The sequence below is a fragment of the Melampsora larici-populina genome (assembly GCF_000204055.1).
Source record: "Melampsora larici-populina 98AG31 unplaced genomic scaffold MELLAscaffold_42, whole genome shotgun sequence".
Classification (NCBI taxonomy): Eukaryota; Fungi; Basidiomycota; class Pucciniomycetes; order Pucciniales; family Melampsoraceae; genus Melampsora; species Melampsora laricis-populina.
The window spans coordinates 310,809-330,039 of NW_006768806.1; the positions used below are offsets into that span (position 1 = coordinate 310,809).

General features: G+C 41.9%; 5 protein-coding genes across 5 annotated transcripts; 2 read left to right on the plus strand and 3 right to left on the minus strand.

Moving 5' to 3' along the window:
* Positions 1 to 854: 854 nt before the first annotated feature.
* Positions 855 to 1,952, plus strand: MELLADRAFT_110179 (uncharacterized protein; the record flags this gene model as incomplete). Its single annotated transcript, XM_007414249.1, has 2 exons — positions 855 to 1,122; positions 1,576 to 1,952. The coding sequence occupies 2 exons, from the start codon at positions 855 to 857 to the stop codon at positions 1,950 to 1,952; spliced, it is 645 nt and encodes a 214-aa protein (XP_007414311.1).
* Positions 1,953 to 6,422: 4,470 nt separating this feature from the next.
* On the minus strand, positions 6,423 to 9,706 carry MELLADRAFT_72791 (uncharacterized protein; the record flags this gene model as incomplete). Its single annotated transcript, XM_007414347.1, has 15 exons — positions 6,423 to 7,320; positions 7,410 to 7,514; positions 7,599 to 7,603; positions 7,708 to 7,750; positions 7,819 to 8,020; positions 8,098 to 8,111; positions 8,189 to 8,227; positions 8,311 to 8,369; positions 8,440 to 8,645; positions 8,718 to 8,845; positions 8,913 to 8,953; positions 9,018 to 9,042; positions 9,119 to 9,189; positions 9,265 to 9,385; positions 9,463 to 9,706. The coding sequence occupies 15 exons, from the start codon at positions 9,523 to 9,525 to the stop codon at positions 7,192 to 7,194; spliced, it is 1,251 nt and encodes a 416-aa protein (XP_007414409.1).
* A 251-nt stretch (positions 9,707 to 9,957) lies between these two features.
* MELLADRAFT_110181 (uncharacterized protein) lies at positions 9,958 to 11,111 on the minus strand (the record flags this gene model as incomplete). Its single annotated transcript, XM_007414346.1, has 4 exons — positions 9,958 to 10,195; positions 10,417 to 10,488; positions 10,520 to 10,631; positions 10,721 to 11,111. 4 exons carry the CDS (start codon positions 11,109 to 11,111, stop codon positions 9,958 to 9,960), a joined length of 813 nt encoding a protein of 270 aa, XP_007414408.1.
* A 2,438-nt stretch (positions 11,112 to 13,549) lies between these two features.
* Positions 13,550 to 13,939, plus strand: MELLADRAFT_91406 (uncharacterized protein; the record flags this gene model as incomplete). The annotated part of the gene is made up of 1 exon (XM_007414250.1): positions 13,550 to 13,939. The coding sequence occupies one exon, from the start codon at positions 13,550 to 13,552 to the stop codon at positions 13,937 to 13,939; it is 390 nt and encodes a 129-aa protein (XP_007414312.1).
* A 1,825-nt stretch (positions 13,940 to 15,764) lies between these two features.
* MELLADRAFT_66373 (uncharacterized protein) lies at positions 15,765 to 17,004 on the minus strand (the record flags this gene model as incomplete). The annotated part of the gene is made up of 4 exons (XM_007414345.1): positions 15,765 to 15,936; positions 16,000 to 16,151; positions 16,216 to 16,578; positions 16,963 to 17,004. The coding sequence occupies 4 exons, from the start codon at positions 17,002 to 17,004 to the stop codon at positions 15,765 to 15,767; spliced, it is 729 nt and encodes a 242-aa protein (XP_007414407.1).
* Between the last annotated feature and the right edge of the window lie 2,227 nt (positions 17,005 to 19,231).

The following is a 19,231-nucleotide window of genomic DNA, read 5'->3' on the forward strand; positions in this document are numbered from 1 at the left end:
GTGAAAACCAAAAAAAGAAAATCAGGAGAAGAAGAAGGCAGAAATGATGATTTAGGTAGTGACTTGACTGAAGTAGAAGAGGACAACAAGAATGAGGAAAATGAAGAAGAGGAAGGAGGAGATTTAAAAGAAGCAGAAGAAGGAAATGGAGGAAACAGGGGAGGTGAAGGGATACCATCTCTTTAGGTAAGCATAACCAAATAAAATTATTCTCCAAAATCTCCCACATCAGAATTTCTCTTGTATCATTCCCAAACTTTTTCGCAACAAACAAAAAAAAGAAAAGAAAAGACTTGATAAGGGCATATCCTGGAGAAATCAAACCGTAGAAAGGAAGATAAAAAATGACTAACCAGAAAGAAAAACTGCAACCACACGGGTGGAACAGATCTCCAAAAGACTGAAACCACATGGGTGGATCAGATGTCCTGAAGTCCAGAAAAAGCAACATCTATGTCCTGAAGTCCAGAAAAGGCAACACCTAGAAAAATACTGAAGCCACACAGGTGGGTCAGATGTCCTGAAGTCCTTGAAGTCTAAAGTCCTGAAGTCCTATAGTCAAAAGTCCTAGAATGTCGTGATAAAAAGATTCGTGATTAAAGTAAACACAGAAAGAGATAAAATAGCAAGAATAGTGCTAATGTGTCGTGTGATCTTGTGTGTTGTGTTGTGTCCATACAGGCAACAAAGCAGAGTTTGTAAATGAAAACACGCATATTGATTGAGAACACAAACAATACGTAGCCAAATTGATGAAACTTTATGAAAAAGGCAAAACCGGAAAATTTCAAATGTTAGAGAGTGCATAGGAGAAGTGGTGTGAAAAAGTAAAGTCAAGACCAAGACCAATAGAAATGCTAAACTGTTCCAGTGAGGAAGAAGAGGTAGATCAAACCACTTTGAAAAGGAAAGGAAAGGAACAGGCGACTGAAAAGCCAGCAAAGATAGGAAAGACAATGGCACAAGGAGTGACTCTCACTCACAGACTTATAGATCTTTCACCTTATTGGGATGGAAGGATGACAGCGTGTTTTGGATATGTTCCCTTAACAATATTTGTACCAGCCTGGTCACTGGCAGACAAAACACACATGTCGAATCGGAGGAAACAAAACTCGTCCTGTTCAGATATCATTTTGTATGTTGGTCTTTGAGTGCCAAATGAGTGGAGACAGAGCTTCTTAATGTGGTCAACATTGTTCAAATTGTATCTTCAATATTGGAGAGTAAAATATCATCGTGAAGATATAACACTACAACTGGAAGAACATTACAAGATAATGTTAGCAATCAAGGCAAAGTATAACAATGCCTGGGGCCCAGTGCTTTGATATGATATAACTCACCGCACAAATGTCTTCAGTCACACGCTAGCAGACGGATCATTGTTGGATGTAGGAGTGAGAAACAACATCTTAGTTGAGCAAGCAATAACTGACTCCAAGGCAAACAGAGATCACAGGTACTTTGACAATCCGTACATAGTAGGAGGAGCTTTAGAGCACATCAATCCGTGGACAGGCAGGAATCAAGTTGGTTGGGATTTACTGTCTAACGGAGATGAACAAATCACAGCGGTAACAGGTGGTAGGATGCTATCAGATTTAGCATCAAATAGTAGTAACAAGGTTCATCAGCAATCTAATCATCACTCAAGTTACAATAGAATGGGACAATCTTCTCACCAGAACTATAGCCATGATCATAACAAATTTCACAATCAAGGTGCAATGAACCATGGATCAAACAGACAAAGAAGAGGCAGGAGAGGAAGAGGAAACAGTAGAGGAAATGGAATTAGAGGAGGTGGAACTCAAGTTGCAACAAACCCAGCCCCAATGATGGTTATCAATGGGGTTGTAGTGCCTAAGTACAGACCAGGAGCCTTTGAGGCGTTGAAAGCAGCAAGGCAAGCCAGAGGTAGCAGTAATGGAACAGGAACAAATCCGTGAGTATAATGAAGAGTTGCATTAGAAATCAATTTCTCTACCTTGTTTTGTCTCGTCCACCCTCCAACCATGTTTATTATGACACTCTGAGAAATTTCAAGAGTCCCTGGGGCAGAAATAAACTAGAAATGAATGATGTGATGAAAACATTTTTTGTGACACAAAACAAAATGTGAGAGTGAGAAACTGAGACCCTTGCCCTCGACTGTTTGTAGGGAGATTGTGAGACAAAAGAACAACAAAATGCCACAAGATGGGAAGAAGTTGAACTCACCGTCCCAGAGAGAAGTGCCAAATGAACCACTTCCGCCTGAAGCACCAATAGTTGGAGAGCAGCCAGAAGAGCCCAGACCAAGTTCAACAAGGTCGAATGGAAGATGGCCATCAAAGGCTAGGTGCAAAATGAATATAAAAGAATGGAGAGAACTGGCAAGAAGTTGTGGAGTAGAAAAAGAGGTCAAGGAAGTAATAAAAGGGTTGGTGTCAGGTTTCACACAAGGAATACCTGAACATTATTTGAATGGCAAGAGGTGGTGGACACCAGACAATCACAGTTCAGCATCAGCAGTCGAGGAGAAAATAATGAGGAATTTGTACAAAGAAAGAGCCACAGGGAGAGTGTTTGGCCCATTCACCCACAAAGAGATGTACGTGAAGTGGGGCTTTTTCCAGACAAACCCAATGGGCAGCGTGATAAACAATGACGGATCCCTCCGAATGATCAACAACCTCTTGTATCCAGTAGATGATGAAGAAGTTCCTTCAGTAAACTCAATGGTGGATAAACATGAATTTGATACAACTTGGGACGATTTCCACGTGGTGACAACTTACTTCAGAACACTTTGACAAAATCATATTGTTAGCCATCTATGATTGGGAGAAGGCTTATAGACAAGCCGAAACTAAAGAGGAAGAGTGGAGTTACTTAGTGATAAAAGACTTCCAAAATAGAATATGGATAGACATAGCAGTCCCATTTGGCGGAGTAGCTGGGTGCGGGACATTTGGGAAAGTAGCAGACGCATGGCAGTTGACAATCCAAAAACAATTGAAGATTGACCAAATTCTCAGATGGGTAGACGACAATATGATACTGAAGCTAGAAAGAGACAGCCTAAAAATCAAAGATGTAGTCAGAGTTAGTACACAGATGGGAGTAAAAACTAATCAGGAAAAGCTTAGAGAGTTCGCTGAAGAACAAAAATATTTAGGATTCATTTTCAATGGAGTAGACAAAACGGTAAGGTTACCTGATGAAAAGTTGGCTGAACAGTTGGAAGCTGTAAATAAGATGCTTAAAGAGGATGGCCCGTGGGGCTTAAAGCTTAAAGGAAGCGGACTCCACCATAGGAAAAATCACACACCTCATGTATATCGTACCACATATGAAACCCTATATGAGGGGTTTATATGTATGGTTGAATCCTTGGCAGAAAACAAACCCTAAAAGATTCCTGTCAAGAGCAGCATAGATGGACCTAGAAAGTTGGAGCAAAGCACTATCAACGTTTGAACCAAGAAGGATTGTTCCAGCGGTCGAACCAGAGCCAGTAGGATGGGTGGGAGATGCGAGTGGAGTTGGAATCGGAGTCATATTAGACTTTGGATGGACCAGGTACAAGCTGAAAGAAGATTGGCAGACGAGAGGATTGGCAGGAGACAAAACATGTTGCGATATTGCCTGGGCCAAAACGGGGGCGATAAGGTTGGGCTTGTTGATGTTAGAGGTTTTGACGGACGTGAGGGGTAGAAAGTTTTGGGTGAAGACAGACAATACTACTACAGAATCGACCATCAACAAAAGACAATCAAAAAGTGAACAAGTCAAAGAAGAGTGGAAAAAGATCCAACACTTACTACTCCGACTACAGTGTGACATTACAGAAGAGAGGGTAAATTCAGGAGATAAAAATGCAGACAGACTATTGAGAGGATTAGACAATTAAGAGGAGCAGCTAGGACCACGGTTGGAAATCAAACTACCAGCAGATCCCGAACTCCTCTTAGAAGAAATATGATATCCCCAAAAACAGAGAAGAAAATTAGCTTATTCCTACAAGACACAAAAGGTGAAATCAAGTGGAGGAGCAATAACGTACAAACTCATATGTTATCAGGAGGATGGGCAGAAGCAACTTTGATTAATTATAATAGTGAGGTATCAAAGTTGATAAAATCTTCATTAGAAAAAGGCTATAAGAGACAGGATCTATTGCCAGTATCAGTTAGTTTATTGTATGAATTTGTAACATGGTCTGGAAAGAAATTAGAAGCAGATGGAAAATCAGAAGTACGAGGAGACAAATCAGCAACAACACTGCAAACATTATTCAACTTCCCCAAGTGGGCAGGAAAAAATGATTGGGAGTATGATTTGTCATAAAATGATCTATCACTCCATACCTGAGCCATAACACCCACACTACATATGTGTAGCAGGCCCAGTGAATATGTGGTTATCATGTACATACAGTTCTGCTCAGTTATCTGCTCATCAGGATAAGTTATTCATATGTAATACATTCTGTAACTTTTTTGAGATTGAAAAAAGCATTCAAAAGATTGACTACATACACTGACTCAATGTTTTGGTGTGTTCTCATCAACTCAACTGCATGTAACACCCTTTCTGTTACTAAGAAATAGCTTCAACAATATTGCTTGAGCAGCTACAGAATTATATGTAGTGAATTTTTGGGACAATTTTTTCAAAGTCAAAAAAGTTACATGTGGTATAACATGTGATCTATTTATTCTGATGGGCCAAAAACTGAGCAGACCTGTATGTACATGATAGACAACTATTGACTTAGCTTGCTGCACATATGTAGTGTGGGTGAAATGGCTCAGGTGCGCAGTATGAGATTCTTTTATGACAAACTGTACTATTAATCATTTTCCTCTTCCAAATTGGGGAAGTTGAATGATGTTTACAGTGAAATTGAAGTAGAAACGTTCAAGAAATATCTCACGGGAATTAAATGCTGGCATTTGTTTCACAACGAAGAATATCCCAAGTATGATGTGTTAAAATTCTCGGTGTTATTGAAGTCGTCCAAAATCGCAGAGGCGGCAATACAAGAATCAGAGAAGGAACAGAAAAAACCAATATTACTGTGTCACTTAGCTCAGTTGTTAAGAGAGGTATCAAAAGGAGGAAGGAGAGAACAAATGGCGTTAACAATCACGTTAACGGCATTTTGGGGTATGGCACAGCTAGGAGAATTAGTATCAGACAACAAGAGTAAGAGATTGATACAGAGGAAAGACTTACTTTGGACACCGGAAGAGAATAAAGTAATGATAGCAATCTTCAATGCAAAGACGGCAAAACCAGGACAAGTTCAGTATATCAAGCTAAAGAGGCAGAATTCATATCTGGATCCAACAGCTGCAATAGAAAGGGTGATGGTCAATAATAAAACTGGACCAAAAGACCCATTGTTCTCCTATTTAGAAGAAAACAGGACAAGAAGCACCATATCGAAATCAAAACTTATGGCAATATTTAGGAGAGTGCGGGAAGCTAATAAAGAGGAAACTAAGCTTTCAGGTCACTCGTTCCGAGTAGGTTGTGCTAACTTAAGGTTGAATGAAAAGAAGCTGATTGAGGAGATTACGACAGTAGGTTGATGGCAGTCAAAGGCATATCAACTGTACCTAAGAAAATATAGTAAACAAGAGAAGAGAGAGACAAAAGAAATCTGGAAAATGTTTGAATTTGAAGACTGGCAGAAAGAGTGAGTTAAGTTAAATAAGAATGATAATGAGAAGTAAAAGCTGACCGAAGCGTTGTGTTAATAGTTGATACGGTAAAGAGGGAAGATGGCGGGAAGAGGGTTTGGTGAATTTAAAAAGGATGTTTGTGTTGGGGATGTGACGGGGTGAAGGGAGATAGGAATACCAGATGAAATAAAGTTTGCTCAATTAAACTAAGTGGTGTATGAACGGCAGATCTTCTACGTGAGATCAACACATACAGGCATGGACTGATGTTGTGTTTGGGATTTCAACAAGCTCAGGACAACACCCATCCAGAGATTGGGAGGTAGAAAACCCTTTCTTGGACAGGCAGTCCCTGGCCTATGCCCCCCCCACACACCAGGTCTAAACCTGAATAAGGTGAAGACCTGAATCAGTGATTGCTTGAACAAGAAAGGAAAGAGAAATATATTTACAAGACAAAAAGTTTACAAATGAGAAATGAAAATATATATTGATAAGTGAGAACTGAACACGCCACACACACAAAGATGGATTGACAAGGGTGGCCAAAGGCACGACGTCACCCAAGAGTTCCATCAAGACACGTGACATAGTGTATGAGTGCGAAGTGATCAGGGCCAGGACAATACCCGGCCCTGTGAGAGAGAGGCTAGGCAAACTGTGAAAATCTCTTCATCACAGTTTGACACGCCACACACCACTCATACATCTCAGATTTGAATCATCAAATCTTTTGCTAAACACTTCCCAAAAAGAAATAAAGTCATTTCATTTTGAAACCTGTCCCACCCGCCCTACAGATAGGGGCAGGAGATATGAGCAAGATAATATACAGGAAGTATAATGGGTGTCAGTCAGGAAACAAAACAAGTACAACAACAGCAACAAGAATTACATAAATTCAAGACTGAGGAAATGAATCGAGATGAAAACAAAGAAAAATAAGATGCACAGTAAATAGATGGAATTGGCCATAAAAATTGGAGATCTCATCAAATGAAGGAAATGGTTCCATGGGCCACCCACCCACCCCCGCCCACGAAAACCCTTTCTCGGACAGGCAGTCCCCGGCCTACAGCCCCCCCACACACCAGGTCTAAACCTGAATAAGGTGAAGACCTAAATCAGTGATTGCTTGAACAAGAAAGGAAAGAGAAATTTATTCACAAGACAAAAAGTTTACAAATGAGAAATGAAAATATATATTGATAAGTGAGAACTGAACACGTCACACACACAAAGATGGACTTGTTGACACAAAGGAAAAGAAACCAGTACATTTCATAATTCATATTTAAATTGTACCTGGTCTCAAAAGGTCAAAAGAAAGAGATCCAATAAATATAACTCCTGAATCCTATTATATCATCATATCCGATCGTTGCCAAAACAAAGGATCAAAGAGCTCAAAAAGCAAAAAGTTGAAAATCAAATTAATCTTGCACTGAGATAAGACAATAAATCAAGGAGCAAATAAGCAGAAAATAGATGGCGGCTAAAAAAGAATTCTAAGTCATGTGGTACTGTGTGGAGTACAAGCAAGTTGCTCAAAAACAGGTGCAAGTAAATTTTGAACTAATTTTCCGATTGCACCTTTAATCAATGGAAATCCCTCATATCGATTGTCTTGAGTATCTCTTGCCTGTAAAGGAACATTTTATAATTTTGTTTGGTCAATTTCTTTGAATATCTTTTGGGAGTTGCAAAAAGAAGGACAAAAAATGACTCAACTTGTTGAAGTATCCAACAAGCTGCGCCGTTCTCTACTACGTTTCTCAAATCAGTTAAATCTGCATTCCAATGACCAAGTTTACCGTCATTTCTTCCAAATTCAACCTATTGAAAAAAACGGGAATCATCAGGATAGTTCAAAGATAAACAATAACATTTATTCGGTCAAGAAAAAGAAATTCGACTGACTGGGTCTAAGAAAATCCAGACGACCAATGATAATTATAATTATAAGTTATTGGTAAGTCATGGTCTCAAGAAAGCAGAATTCAAAAGATAAACAAGAACATCTACTAACATGCAAGTAAAGTCTCAGTAAGTGTAGCCAATTGCTCAACAACCTAGATCAACCAAACTGATCAGTTCACATTCTTGATGACATGAAAGAAACTTAGAAGACTAAATTCACCGTCAAAGGTTCTCGACGATACCAATATCCATCTTTACTAGGTGGTAATTTACCATGACCTTGTGAATAGGTTCCATTAGGATGTTCGATTATACCAAAGAAGGTTTGAATGGATTCTACATCAGGTGGTCCTGCGTTTCCATGAATGTCGGCTGATGCCATCGTATTGGTAATGAATGCTCCTGCAATGTAAGCATGTGCTCTAGAAAACGAGAACCAAGATAATCAATTATGAGTTTTGTGGCGTGATAGTTGAAATTACAACTCTGGATGACTGACTGTTGACCTATAGCCTGCGAGTGAAGATGGTGCGATGATGAGTAAATTTTCTAGCGTCCTGTTTCAAAGGCTTCAATTATAAAATGCTTACCCATTGACATTGTGGGTTATTGTTACGGCAATCATTGTACTACAATATATATCACAGCAACTTCAGTTATCAAACTCAAAACTCCACTTGTAGAATTTGATCAAATAAAAAATTCCGCTCACCTGCATGAAACGAGCTTCACCCCAAAACTTGGCGGTCATCAGACCATCGTATTTATCAACTAAATAATACCAAGCGAAGATTAGAAACATGAAAAACTGGAAAGGTAGAGTCGGATGAAATACTCTTACTTGCAAGTTGTTTATGTTGCTTCCAATGATCGCTATCGAAATGATTAGTATCACCGTTGGCCCAGTATCCATCCACACGAGACATAGATCCATCAACTTCAAATTTATTATGAGATTCTTTGGAAAAGAAACCAGGTGCGGTCCCAAATAAAGGAGTTAATAGTCCATCAGTTCTAGAATCTGTTTGTCCGATGGAAGTCGTGAGTCTATCATCAAAAATCGGTAATCAGAAAAAACTTTCTTGCGAATAACAGTTAGGATGATAAAAGAACACTAACGTGGTGAGATCAAAAGACGCGATGAAACCAAGTGCTACAATGACTGCTGCAATATCAGGCCCAAATCCCAACATCTCCTCCATTCCAGATATCATGTCAACCACGGTTGCAATACCATTGCGAGGAATCTATGGAAGACAGATTCAAAAGATTAAAATCTAGGATTAAAGTCGCAGTCAATTATATCTGACTTACATATCCATAATTGGCCATTATGTTCATACCCGGACAACCGCCTAGAAGATTCAATTATCTTTAACATAGAAAACATTCAAGGTTGAACAACTTATGGCTGCATACCTCTCTGATCATCGGGTCCAGGGGCCTAATTGGCGGGAATAAGATCAGTTGTTATTTTCAGGAAAGGCGCACACCTTCTCATCTATGAACATTTCACCCACTATGAAAGGATGATCAGCATCCGGAATTCGTTTCCTCCCGACAGATGCCACAAGCGGAAGATCAATAGTGGCTATAAAGGATGAATTAATTTAGGATATCAAAATCAAGAGATATAATTGTAAGATCTAATTGAAGTTTATCTTACTAGGTATCGCACTAAGTAAACCTTCTAAATCAAAAAGACTTCTTGATTGAAGATTAAGTAGATGCTCAACATCAGAAGCTGAAATGTTAGCTATATTTAAAGTACGCTCTTTGATACCAGCCTATTTGTTGCGTATGTGAATTTTGGTCACTTCCTTGACTCCTCAATATCAACGTCTTCAATAAATTGGTGACTTACAAGATGAGGCATAGCACTCGCGTGTTGAAGGAGCGAGGCAAGAAGTAGCAGTGACGATCGCATCGCAAGTAATGGATCGGGGTTGATAATTAAAAAGAATGTGTGAAAGGTTTTGTGCGTAAGATGATGAAGTCGCTGAACGTCAACGAGGATATATTGTTCTCTAGCTTGCCAAACGATTCAAGTCGAAACTTGCTCTTATATACACGAACTGCCAACCAACTAAGGGGAACAAGGATTGAGCCTCAAAGCTCTGAACGATCAGAAACCGATTGAGAAGGGTCGATGTTCTGTAGCAATTGAAAGATGAGGTCAATGCTTCGTGGGTAATATCAGTGCGACTTTTGGTTGTGTTGATGATCGTCACTACATCCAACATACAAGGCAAAACTTAAGAACAAATGAAGCATTTATTTGATCTCATATTGGCATGGGGTATTGAGCCGATCAGTAAATGAAGGCCGGAAGTGAGATGGATTGCTTGGCGGATATATATCATAGGTACATGTTCAAAGGGAGCTTCGAAGCTTGAGCAATTTCCTTTTCCGCGAGATGGTTAAAGTATTCATTTTGAACAAGCATTTGCGGCTCGGACTTGTTTGAGCATCTCATCCCCATATAGGCCTGATTACTTTGTACCCAGATCGAACTTAAACAATCTCTAAAAATGGAGCGCGGAGTCGCGTGGATATTGCGGAACGTTCTTGTGAACGCTCCAGATTTGACGATATGACTGGTAAAATTCAAATCTATTGCTTCATTCCATAGGTATTAGGGCACGGGCTACAAAGACCATGTGTACGATCAGACGCGAAACTGGGAGAACGATCTTGCTGTTCAAAAGTGACATGACTTTAGACCGAGCTGTTCATGAAACATTGTATAGTTGAATACGCAGGTGATAAGCAAAGTCAGTACTCGCAGATATTTTGTAGTAACAAAAGCCATACGTACCTTGCATGTCCGATGTCTTTCATGAGGATGAGTTTATATGGAATCTCGAGCTTGCCCTCGGTATTGATAAGGCTAATTGGATTGAAGCCGACGAATTCGTCACTGATTTTCACGATTAGCCAGTATGTCTTTCAGATCCTCAGCTCCACCAGCCAACATTCCAACCAAGCCTCCAAGCATCAGCCTGCGTGGAGAATAGATAGGCCGCAGTCGATCTTGCACAATTCATTGATGTAATTTCGAATCAATATTCAACTTATGATCGAAGAGAGGATGGAGGTGGAATAGGTAACCCATAACTCACAGAGTGAACTCGCACCGAGTGCTAAAATGAAACCACTGATCCCACCTGCGATAAAGCGACAATGAAGCTGATCTTCATGAGGTATACTAGATTTGATAGGAATCAATGTAACTTCTTTCATAGAACAAAAAGCACCAGTCCAAGCTCCAAGTCGTGCACCCGAACGAAGTCCTCCCTTCAAACCTCCAAGAATGATACGATAGTTTTTCGTTTTTTGAAAAAGGTAGGCAGCTTGTCTAGAAGTCGGAAGACGATGTAGGTTTTCACAAGTAAACTGAGCTCCCGATAGTTTTCCGGCTGAGACCATTCCAGAGACGAATCCTACGATCGAAGCGGAAAAGGTGGGTATGATAACTGGAGATTGATTGAGAGTTGATTGCTCGATATCCATATTGCTTAGGAAAGGTCAAAGTTTGATGTGTTTATGTTGTTGAAGGGTGTGTTCGATGATCAGGTCATCGACCACATGTATCGTCGATCGAGGTAAAGTGATTAAGAAAAGTGTATCGTCTTCGAAACCTAAACTCAACCAAGTCACTCGCAGTCGCTGCTCGGTAAACCGAAGAACCAGGGGATCGACTGATAACCCCCTGATAACTGTGATAAACCTCCACACAGCCATGAAGTATGGGTTTCTGTCAACCGTACAGTCCTCAGATTCCCAACCACATTCTCCAGTATGGGACTTACGGCTAGGCGGACAAAACCTTTTGTCCCTTACCTCATCGCTCAGAAACCGGCCGGCTCAATTGTGGGATCATGGATGTCACCAGGTGACATGATTAGACATTCAGAACGCGTGTCCATCTATTGTCCCCACGCTGAACCCTCCTGCCACCACCTATTCCCTTTCTCCAAACTAAACGTCAACCAACCTCAACGTATAACATCAAAGATGCTTCTCCGAGATTTCACCATCCAACTCACTCATCAGTCACCCCACCTATCCGCAACACTCACGGTGGCGGACTTTGTCCGCTTTGCTTCCCTTGCTGCCGAAGTCGACTATCGTGCAGGTACTTCCTTACGGCTCACACCCACCCGGATTCCTGTGCTACCATTCCTCGAGGAGGCTCTATCTGTCCATTTTCCGTCCAATCTTTGGGACGACCTGTGGCGAATCTCTTTCCCCATCCTACACATGTGTCGAATCAATCCAACCAACTCGATCCGCGACCTAGGGCTCCAGCCCAATTTTACCACCAAAATACCCGAAAGATTCCTACGCACCCCTCTGTCACACTGCCTCATATGCCCAAAGGACAATCCCCGTCCTTTACACGTACACTCGCGTCTAAACGGATACCTTCACGACATTGATGGAGTACACCCTGTGCAGACTATCATCTTAAGTTGCTCAAGTACGTGACCTCTACGCTTACTCACAGTTACCCTTTGCTCTCTCACTGACCTCCTCCATATCAGACCCAAAATGCGATACTATGTATCGACCCAGTTATTACAGCCGAGACAGTGCTCGATACTACTACACCAACGAAATGGGGCGAGATGTTGATTATCTACATATCAACTGTCACTACTACATGACTACACGACTGGCGTACATGTTCCGGGTGCTCCAGATGCTAGCACAGTAAGTTGAACACCTTTCGCATCACTGTTCTGAAAGAATGCAACTGACGGTGAATGTCATTTGGAATGAAAAGTGTCTCTCATTTCAATCTTGTAAACTGGTTCAACATGGTATTTGTAGATGACACTCCAGCTCAACTTTTCGCACCAGACCAGTTGTTTACCCCATCAATGTCCGAGGAAGAATGTCGCCACGGCCTTATGCTTCACTCATTAATCAAACATGCGGATCGAAGAGGTACCACCCTCATTGTCAGCTCAAGCGGAATAGACAAAATCCGGTTCGAGTCAGCAATTGAAACCCACTTAGAACAACTACTAATCGAAGGAACCAAGTATAGAGATCATTACTGCTCTACTTGTGTCCGATTGTTACCAGACGGCGTTGATCCAGTCAGTGGCGAAGGTTTTTATAAATGTGAGTGCCACCTTCCATCATTCTCGACTATAGTTGTTTCGAAAGATATTAATTTTTACATTTCTTTCAATTGGATCACAGCCATCCGCGCGGTAGTGACCGATGGCTTGACCATCGGCCACTGGCGATGCAGTGCAACGACGGAGCAACTACGGGAAATTGCTCAAACATCTGGTCGGCCATTGCCAGAAGGGCCATGCACTCGAAAACTTGCCAACGTGAACGACCGGTTCTGCCCAGATCATTTCACGATCCTGGGTGGTCAATGCCGAGCTCAACCCTGCCCAAAACCCGCTGCTACCGATCGTGAAACGTGCGACGACACCGAGCACATCAAACAGTGGGCCGACTTCAAAAAACGTGTTCAAGGAAACTTCTCACTCACGGCCATCCTCAACCGCCCCGGGTCGAACCTTCACCCCGATCCTACGCCTCATCTAGATGCCGAAACAGGCGAGTTCATAGACCTGGAGAGCTTGCAACAAGCTGATGAGTCCCAGCGAGCGCACGAAGCCGCGCGCGACGGCGGCCAATCACAGGCCGCTGGTAAATACGTGCTGTCAAGAAGCCGCACCCATAACGACCAGCTGATCGTAGCACCCTGTGGGATTGTTTTGGCGCGAAAGACTTTCTACCACGCTGAATCCGTCAGTGCAGTCAAAGTGAGTTTGGATTTCCGAAAATTCTATATCATTATTCTACAATTTGCAAATGACTCAACCTTCCCAACTGTGATTCTGGATTGCTGGTGTCCCTGTTGCTGACTTTGGTTTATCACATCATCACAGGATTTTCTTGAGGAAACCTTCCCACGCGGCATGCCGGAAGTGGTGTTTTATGATAATGCTTGCAGGTTAACTGAGCACATTTACACCGGGGATTCTGACCCATCCCGTTTCACCGGCACTGTCATTCCGGTGGACCCGTTTCACCACCGATCTCACGCTGAAACGGATGAATTTTGCAAAATGTTTACCGACCCGAAACTGTTTCCCGACATTCAAGAGGATGGTCGATGGATTTTCAATGCATCCGCGGCAGAGCTGACAAACATTTGGTATGGCGCGTTTGCTTCAATGTGCCGTAACATGTCGTCACTTGCGTACAATTTCTTCTTGGAAGAAATGGTTTATTTGAGAAATAAATGGCTAACAAACAAACTGCACAAGCGAGCTGGGGTGGTGTATATTGGGGAGGGAGCCCTCTAGTTTCAAGTGCACTTGATATTCCAATTGATATGCATATGTTATGCCTAAACAAGCCTCTCCCACAGTTTCGTATGCACAACTGAATACTGTATGTTAAGATGATGGATGATATTATACTATCAATTTTATTGTTAGTATTGGCTGAAGTCTCCTTACGATGATGGATGATAATATATATCCTTTTGATTTTTACTGATGTATTTCTACGAGAAACAAATATGATTAAGGTAGAATATGTGACCATTTTTTGATAAGTACATGATATTTGATCACTACAAGAGTCATTATAGTTATATATGACCAATTTCCTAAGTCAAACTTTCCTACGCCCTTTAGGTCATGTTGGGTAAAAGGCTTTGGAACCCCCTTAGCCTGAGAGATGCCATGCAGTCATCGTGTAGCGGTATATGCTATTGACTTTGAGGAACATTGAGGTGTGCACCTGGGTTCAATTCCCAGACCCAGTGCATGTTTCCATCAGCAGGAAAACTGGAGCTTTGGCTTGTCACAGACCACACTGATTGTTGTTCCTGGGTTTCATGGATAGCTTCTGCATAACTTGAAGTGTGCCCCTCAAACTTTTTGTGCCTTCTCTTGTATAAATCTTTGTATTTTTTTTGCGCACATCTGGCAAACAAGGTTTGGGCATAACCAGCTTTCCAACTACTTACTAACAGGCAGATTATGTGTACATGACATGAATATGTTGCTAACCTGACATCCACTTATTTGATCTCTGAAGACCTGCACTAGAAGTTACCAATCTTACCAATGTCCAAGAAAGACATTGGCCAAAAGGTGAAGACTGCACCCATAGGTGCATTTTGAGATTTGCACTTATTGATGTAGTCTTGATGCTTGTATTTGAGTGTCTCAAACAATCATGATGCCAAAAAAAACATTTTGCATTGTGCATGTCACTGACTACTGTGTGTTGATCATTGCTAAGGACTTGATATCTCCAAGAATGTTAACCTTTGTGTTTTTAGTTGTCAGCGTATGTGATGCAATCATAAGTGAAATCCATTTGGATGCCCCTGGTACTTATCTAAATGAAAATTAAATAATAATACCCTCCAATCAATGTAGGAAATCAACAGAATTCCTACAGAGTCTATTCCTTTTTGCATCTTGTTCATAAACTTTACCAGATCAGGGTAAAATTCCAATTCATACTGTTGCTCTTGGAATTGGATTTCATTCAAAAAGTAAGCTGCCTGGTCATGCATTCCAGTCATTAATCCAATGGAAAGCATGAGCCATCATAAAATCACCCTACATGTTTGCCACCAAATAATTTATATTGTAATTCTTCAAGATAAATTATTTTTGAAAAATGTTCAAATAATGTTCATATTTCAACATTAACAACATACTTTGGTCAGCACATCAATTGTAACCCATTGATGTGCTGCTCTATCTTGGTGATTTGATAGCCAGCCCTAAGTATGTAAAACTGTACATTCATTAGAAACATATTACAGATGCATTGATCCACCTTTACAAAAGAGTAACCATGTAACTTAACCCAAAAACTGTGTCTAACACACTGGTTATTATCTGTCTGCCTAACTGACAAATACAAATTATAAACTATCAAACAAAGTGAAGAGCTCAAAGATGTTCTTCTGCTGAGTGAAGAACTCAAAGATGTTCTTCTGCTTAGTGAAGAACATCTTTTGATTCAGGCAAATAAGGAAGGCCAATACTCAATCTGATTACTCCAGATCATAGCTTGCTTGGACTATCTTTGGAAGCCAACCAAAGAATGATTATCAAACCTTCATAATAAGAATTTTATGACACAAAGCATTTACAGTTTTATCTACAACATATACACATGATTGCCAATTGACTCATGAAAGATGAAAGATACTCGCACCGAGGGGGCTACAATCATGATTTTAAATGCCAATGGGTTGAAGTCCACACAACCTTCTACTTCTCCTCCGCGAGGGTCCTTGAGGATTGGCCAGAATGGTCTGGATTTCTGTAGCCTGTGAAATGTGAGTCAGTGGCGTAGGATTGAAGCACAGAGTAAAATCGAGTAGATTGCTTACTTGGATGTCCATGTGTGGGCAGGTTCTACATAAGAAACAACAAGACCGCGCAAACTGATGAGGTTGCCTACTTCAAGAGCTCCCATCGTTAGCGTTGAGGTGATGTTGGTGCTCAACAAATAGTTTGCGTAGAATTCCACACGTTGTGTTTGCTGTTATGCAATGCATGGATCAGTATCTTCTATAATCAGTGGTATTTGGGTATGGATTGCTTACGGTGGCATTCCAGCATCGATGCAGAACCTTGATGACTTCGATTGGTAGTCCGGTTGTGCGCCTTCTGGACCACTCCACTATTTGACCAAGGCCTTGCGCCAAGACTTTGTTAATGCGACAGTGGGGGAGGACTTCGGCATGTTCGATTTCAAGAGTGGTGGCGAAGTCCTCCATGAGCATAGGGAGGTCATCAGGACCCCATACCGCGACTGGTGCGTCAAGTCTGTAGGCGTGATGTTCCTGTAACTCACTCTGATCTCGCCTGGCAGCGATCTTCAAAGGGACGCCTTTGCTTTGATGGATGAGAATCTCGGTTTCAAAGTATGCAAATCTATTGTCAAATCGACCATAGTTGTCGTTTATCTATGGAATCAAAATCAGATCTGTAGTTCATTTGGTTTCATTTTGACCATGTGCTTACTTCGTGCTTGGTCCAAAATAAACTACTAAATCGCAAAGGATAGTCAGATGCGATATGAAGGTCCATCCGCGGTAGCTGTCGGTATATCTTGGTGCGTAGGGCACGAGCGAACAGAAATGATTGAATGCAAAAGTTGTAGATAGGAAAAGAAACAATGTTCACACTTTCAATGATAAGAAATCGCAAAAACAATGGATGGACTGAGACGGAAATGGAAACAGAAACACAGAACGTGCGTGGAATGCGTGAAAGGACGAGCGTGATGATAGGGAAGGCCATTACACCAAATCATGTCCCTTTTGTAGTCGGTGCGTGTTCAAACATACCATTGGCGTGGCATTGATGATCTCATCATCCACGTTGACCATGACTTAGCCGTGTGGAACACGGTGCAATGTTGTATAGGCCTTGTTCGGGGCAACATATATATATCATCCATGCCATGGTGGCATCGATGGTTTCGAATTCATAGAGACCGTAGATACTATGGACAAGGCAATATGGGAAGCATGATCTAAATCGGTTTATATCAGTTTGGAACAGACAGGTGTTGCGACCAACAACCAAGTAATGAACAGTTTCCATCCATTTTTGGCTTCAGTGGATGCAGCTGGTAGATTTTCACCTCTGAACCAATATAACAACTCAAAACAATAACATAACAACTCGCAAAACTAATATAACAACCAATGTTACTTATATACATAATGAAGTACATATGAATTACTGAAAATGAGTGGAGTAAATAGGATATATGTGTGCATGTTTGATAGGTGTGATTGCTTCAGGCTACATGAAACAATGTTTATATTTATTTGATTTGGGTAATGTAAAGAAGTATAGCAAGTTCAGAAATGGTCAAGATAACTTGATGTGTGCATGTTTAATAGGTGTGATCGCTTCAGGCTACATGAAATAATGTTTATATTTAAACATTAGTTGGGTAATGTAAATGAACATAGCAAGTTCGGAAATGGTAAAGAAAACTTACGGTTAAGTTTGGCCACTTGGTTGAACTCTTTGTGGAAGAACTCCCGAGCATCTGCAACAGTGGCTTCCGGTTGAGAGCGATAGTGCTCACCCAGGGTGATGGGCCCTTTGCCTACTTCTTTGACAAACGCGCAGTATCGGTACATAGTCCCAATTACGAACTTCCACTGTGCGCCCCATCGCTTGTGCCATTCTGCCTTAGGAATGCCTCCCTTGGTACAATCGTCATACCACGCAACAAGTGAGGATACAGGAATAGGCGATGGCCAGCCATTCTGGAGGCCTGGTGTAGCAATGGCCGTTTGGACCAGCGAAGTTTGTACAGCTGGGTGTTGGTGCTCGAAGGATTGCTCTGACTGCAAGGTGTGGCTAATGATGGGCGAAGTCGTGACGGTTTCGGTCCTGTAATAGAATGTGTAGCGAGGCAAAGTGTCAGTAAGCAGGGATTTTGGACTCGAGCTGGTGAAACTTACAAGCTTGGAATCGATGGTTTCGTGTCATCATTACTGGGATGTTGGCTGACGTCTTTGACTTGTTCGTCAGGGGATATTGTGAGATCAATTGTGATGCCGTTTGGTGGGGTGGTAGATGATGTGATGGGGCCAGGAGGTGGTGTCGAGGGCACCTCGACCGAACATTGAGCGGCAGCTTGGGCTGCCGTCACTTGGTTCTTAGATGCTGGATTTCCTTTGGACCCAGATGGGGTTCGTTGACTGGTGGAAGCGATTGGCGACCCGTCCATTGGGGAAGATGGCATATCGTAGATGGGGGGCAGAGCCAAAGACGAAAGAAAAGCAGAGGCTGGGGCCTTTTTGGGGGAAGATTTAGATTTTGTTGAGGTGGTGACAGCAGAGATCGGAACTTCAACTGTTGGAAGGCGGACCACAATGGTACGTTGGTTGACGTCGAATCGATGTGGATAACTGTCCAGGGTATCACGCTATGAAATGGGGTAAATGAGATCAGATGGCGTCGAGAAAACAGACAGAGTTGAGAGGAAAATCTTACCCATCCACCGATTTTTTCGTCCCAGAAGATAAGAGCTCGATTCCAATTGGGCCCATGGGCTGACTGCAGGGCGTGTACCAAGAGGGTACTCTTGCTAAAACAACATTTTGGCCAAAATGGAAACAATGCAGTGATGGCCTTAGGTTTCACTGGCTGCAGTACGGGTTGATTTGAGATTAGTTGACTTATCACTCGACATACAATGAGCACTCACGTACGTCCAGCCATAACTCAATGGTAACGAGTTTGCTCTCGTCTATGAGACTGGATAGCTGACGTTGAGCGGCGTGGTCTCGTTGCTCCCGGTTTTGCTGTAGCATCACCATCTTTTTGTGAGGGACACGTCGGCCGAGGGAGTTCGAGGTTTGGGCCCACTGGTGAGGACGAGCTTGTGATGCTGTTGCTTTGGTGGTCCGGCGCGGGGTTGGGTTAACATTTCCTGACGCAGCACTTGGCTCGGACACGTGAGATTCCCAGGCTTCGCGAAAGTTCATGGGATTGTCCTGATTTGGCTGAGAAGGGAGACTGGCAGTACTGGCAGATGCCCGAGGATGTCGGCGGCAAAGTGGTGAGCCAAAAGCTTGACAGCACTAAATC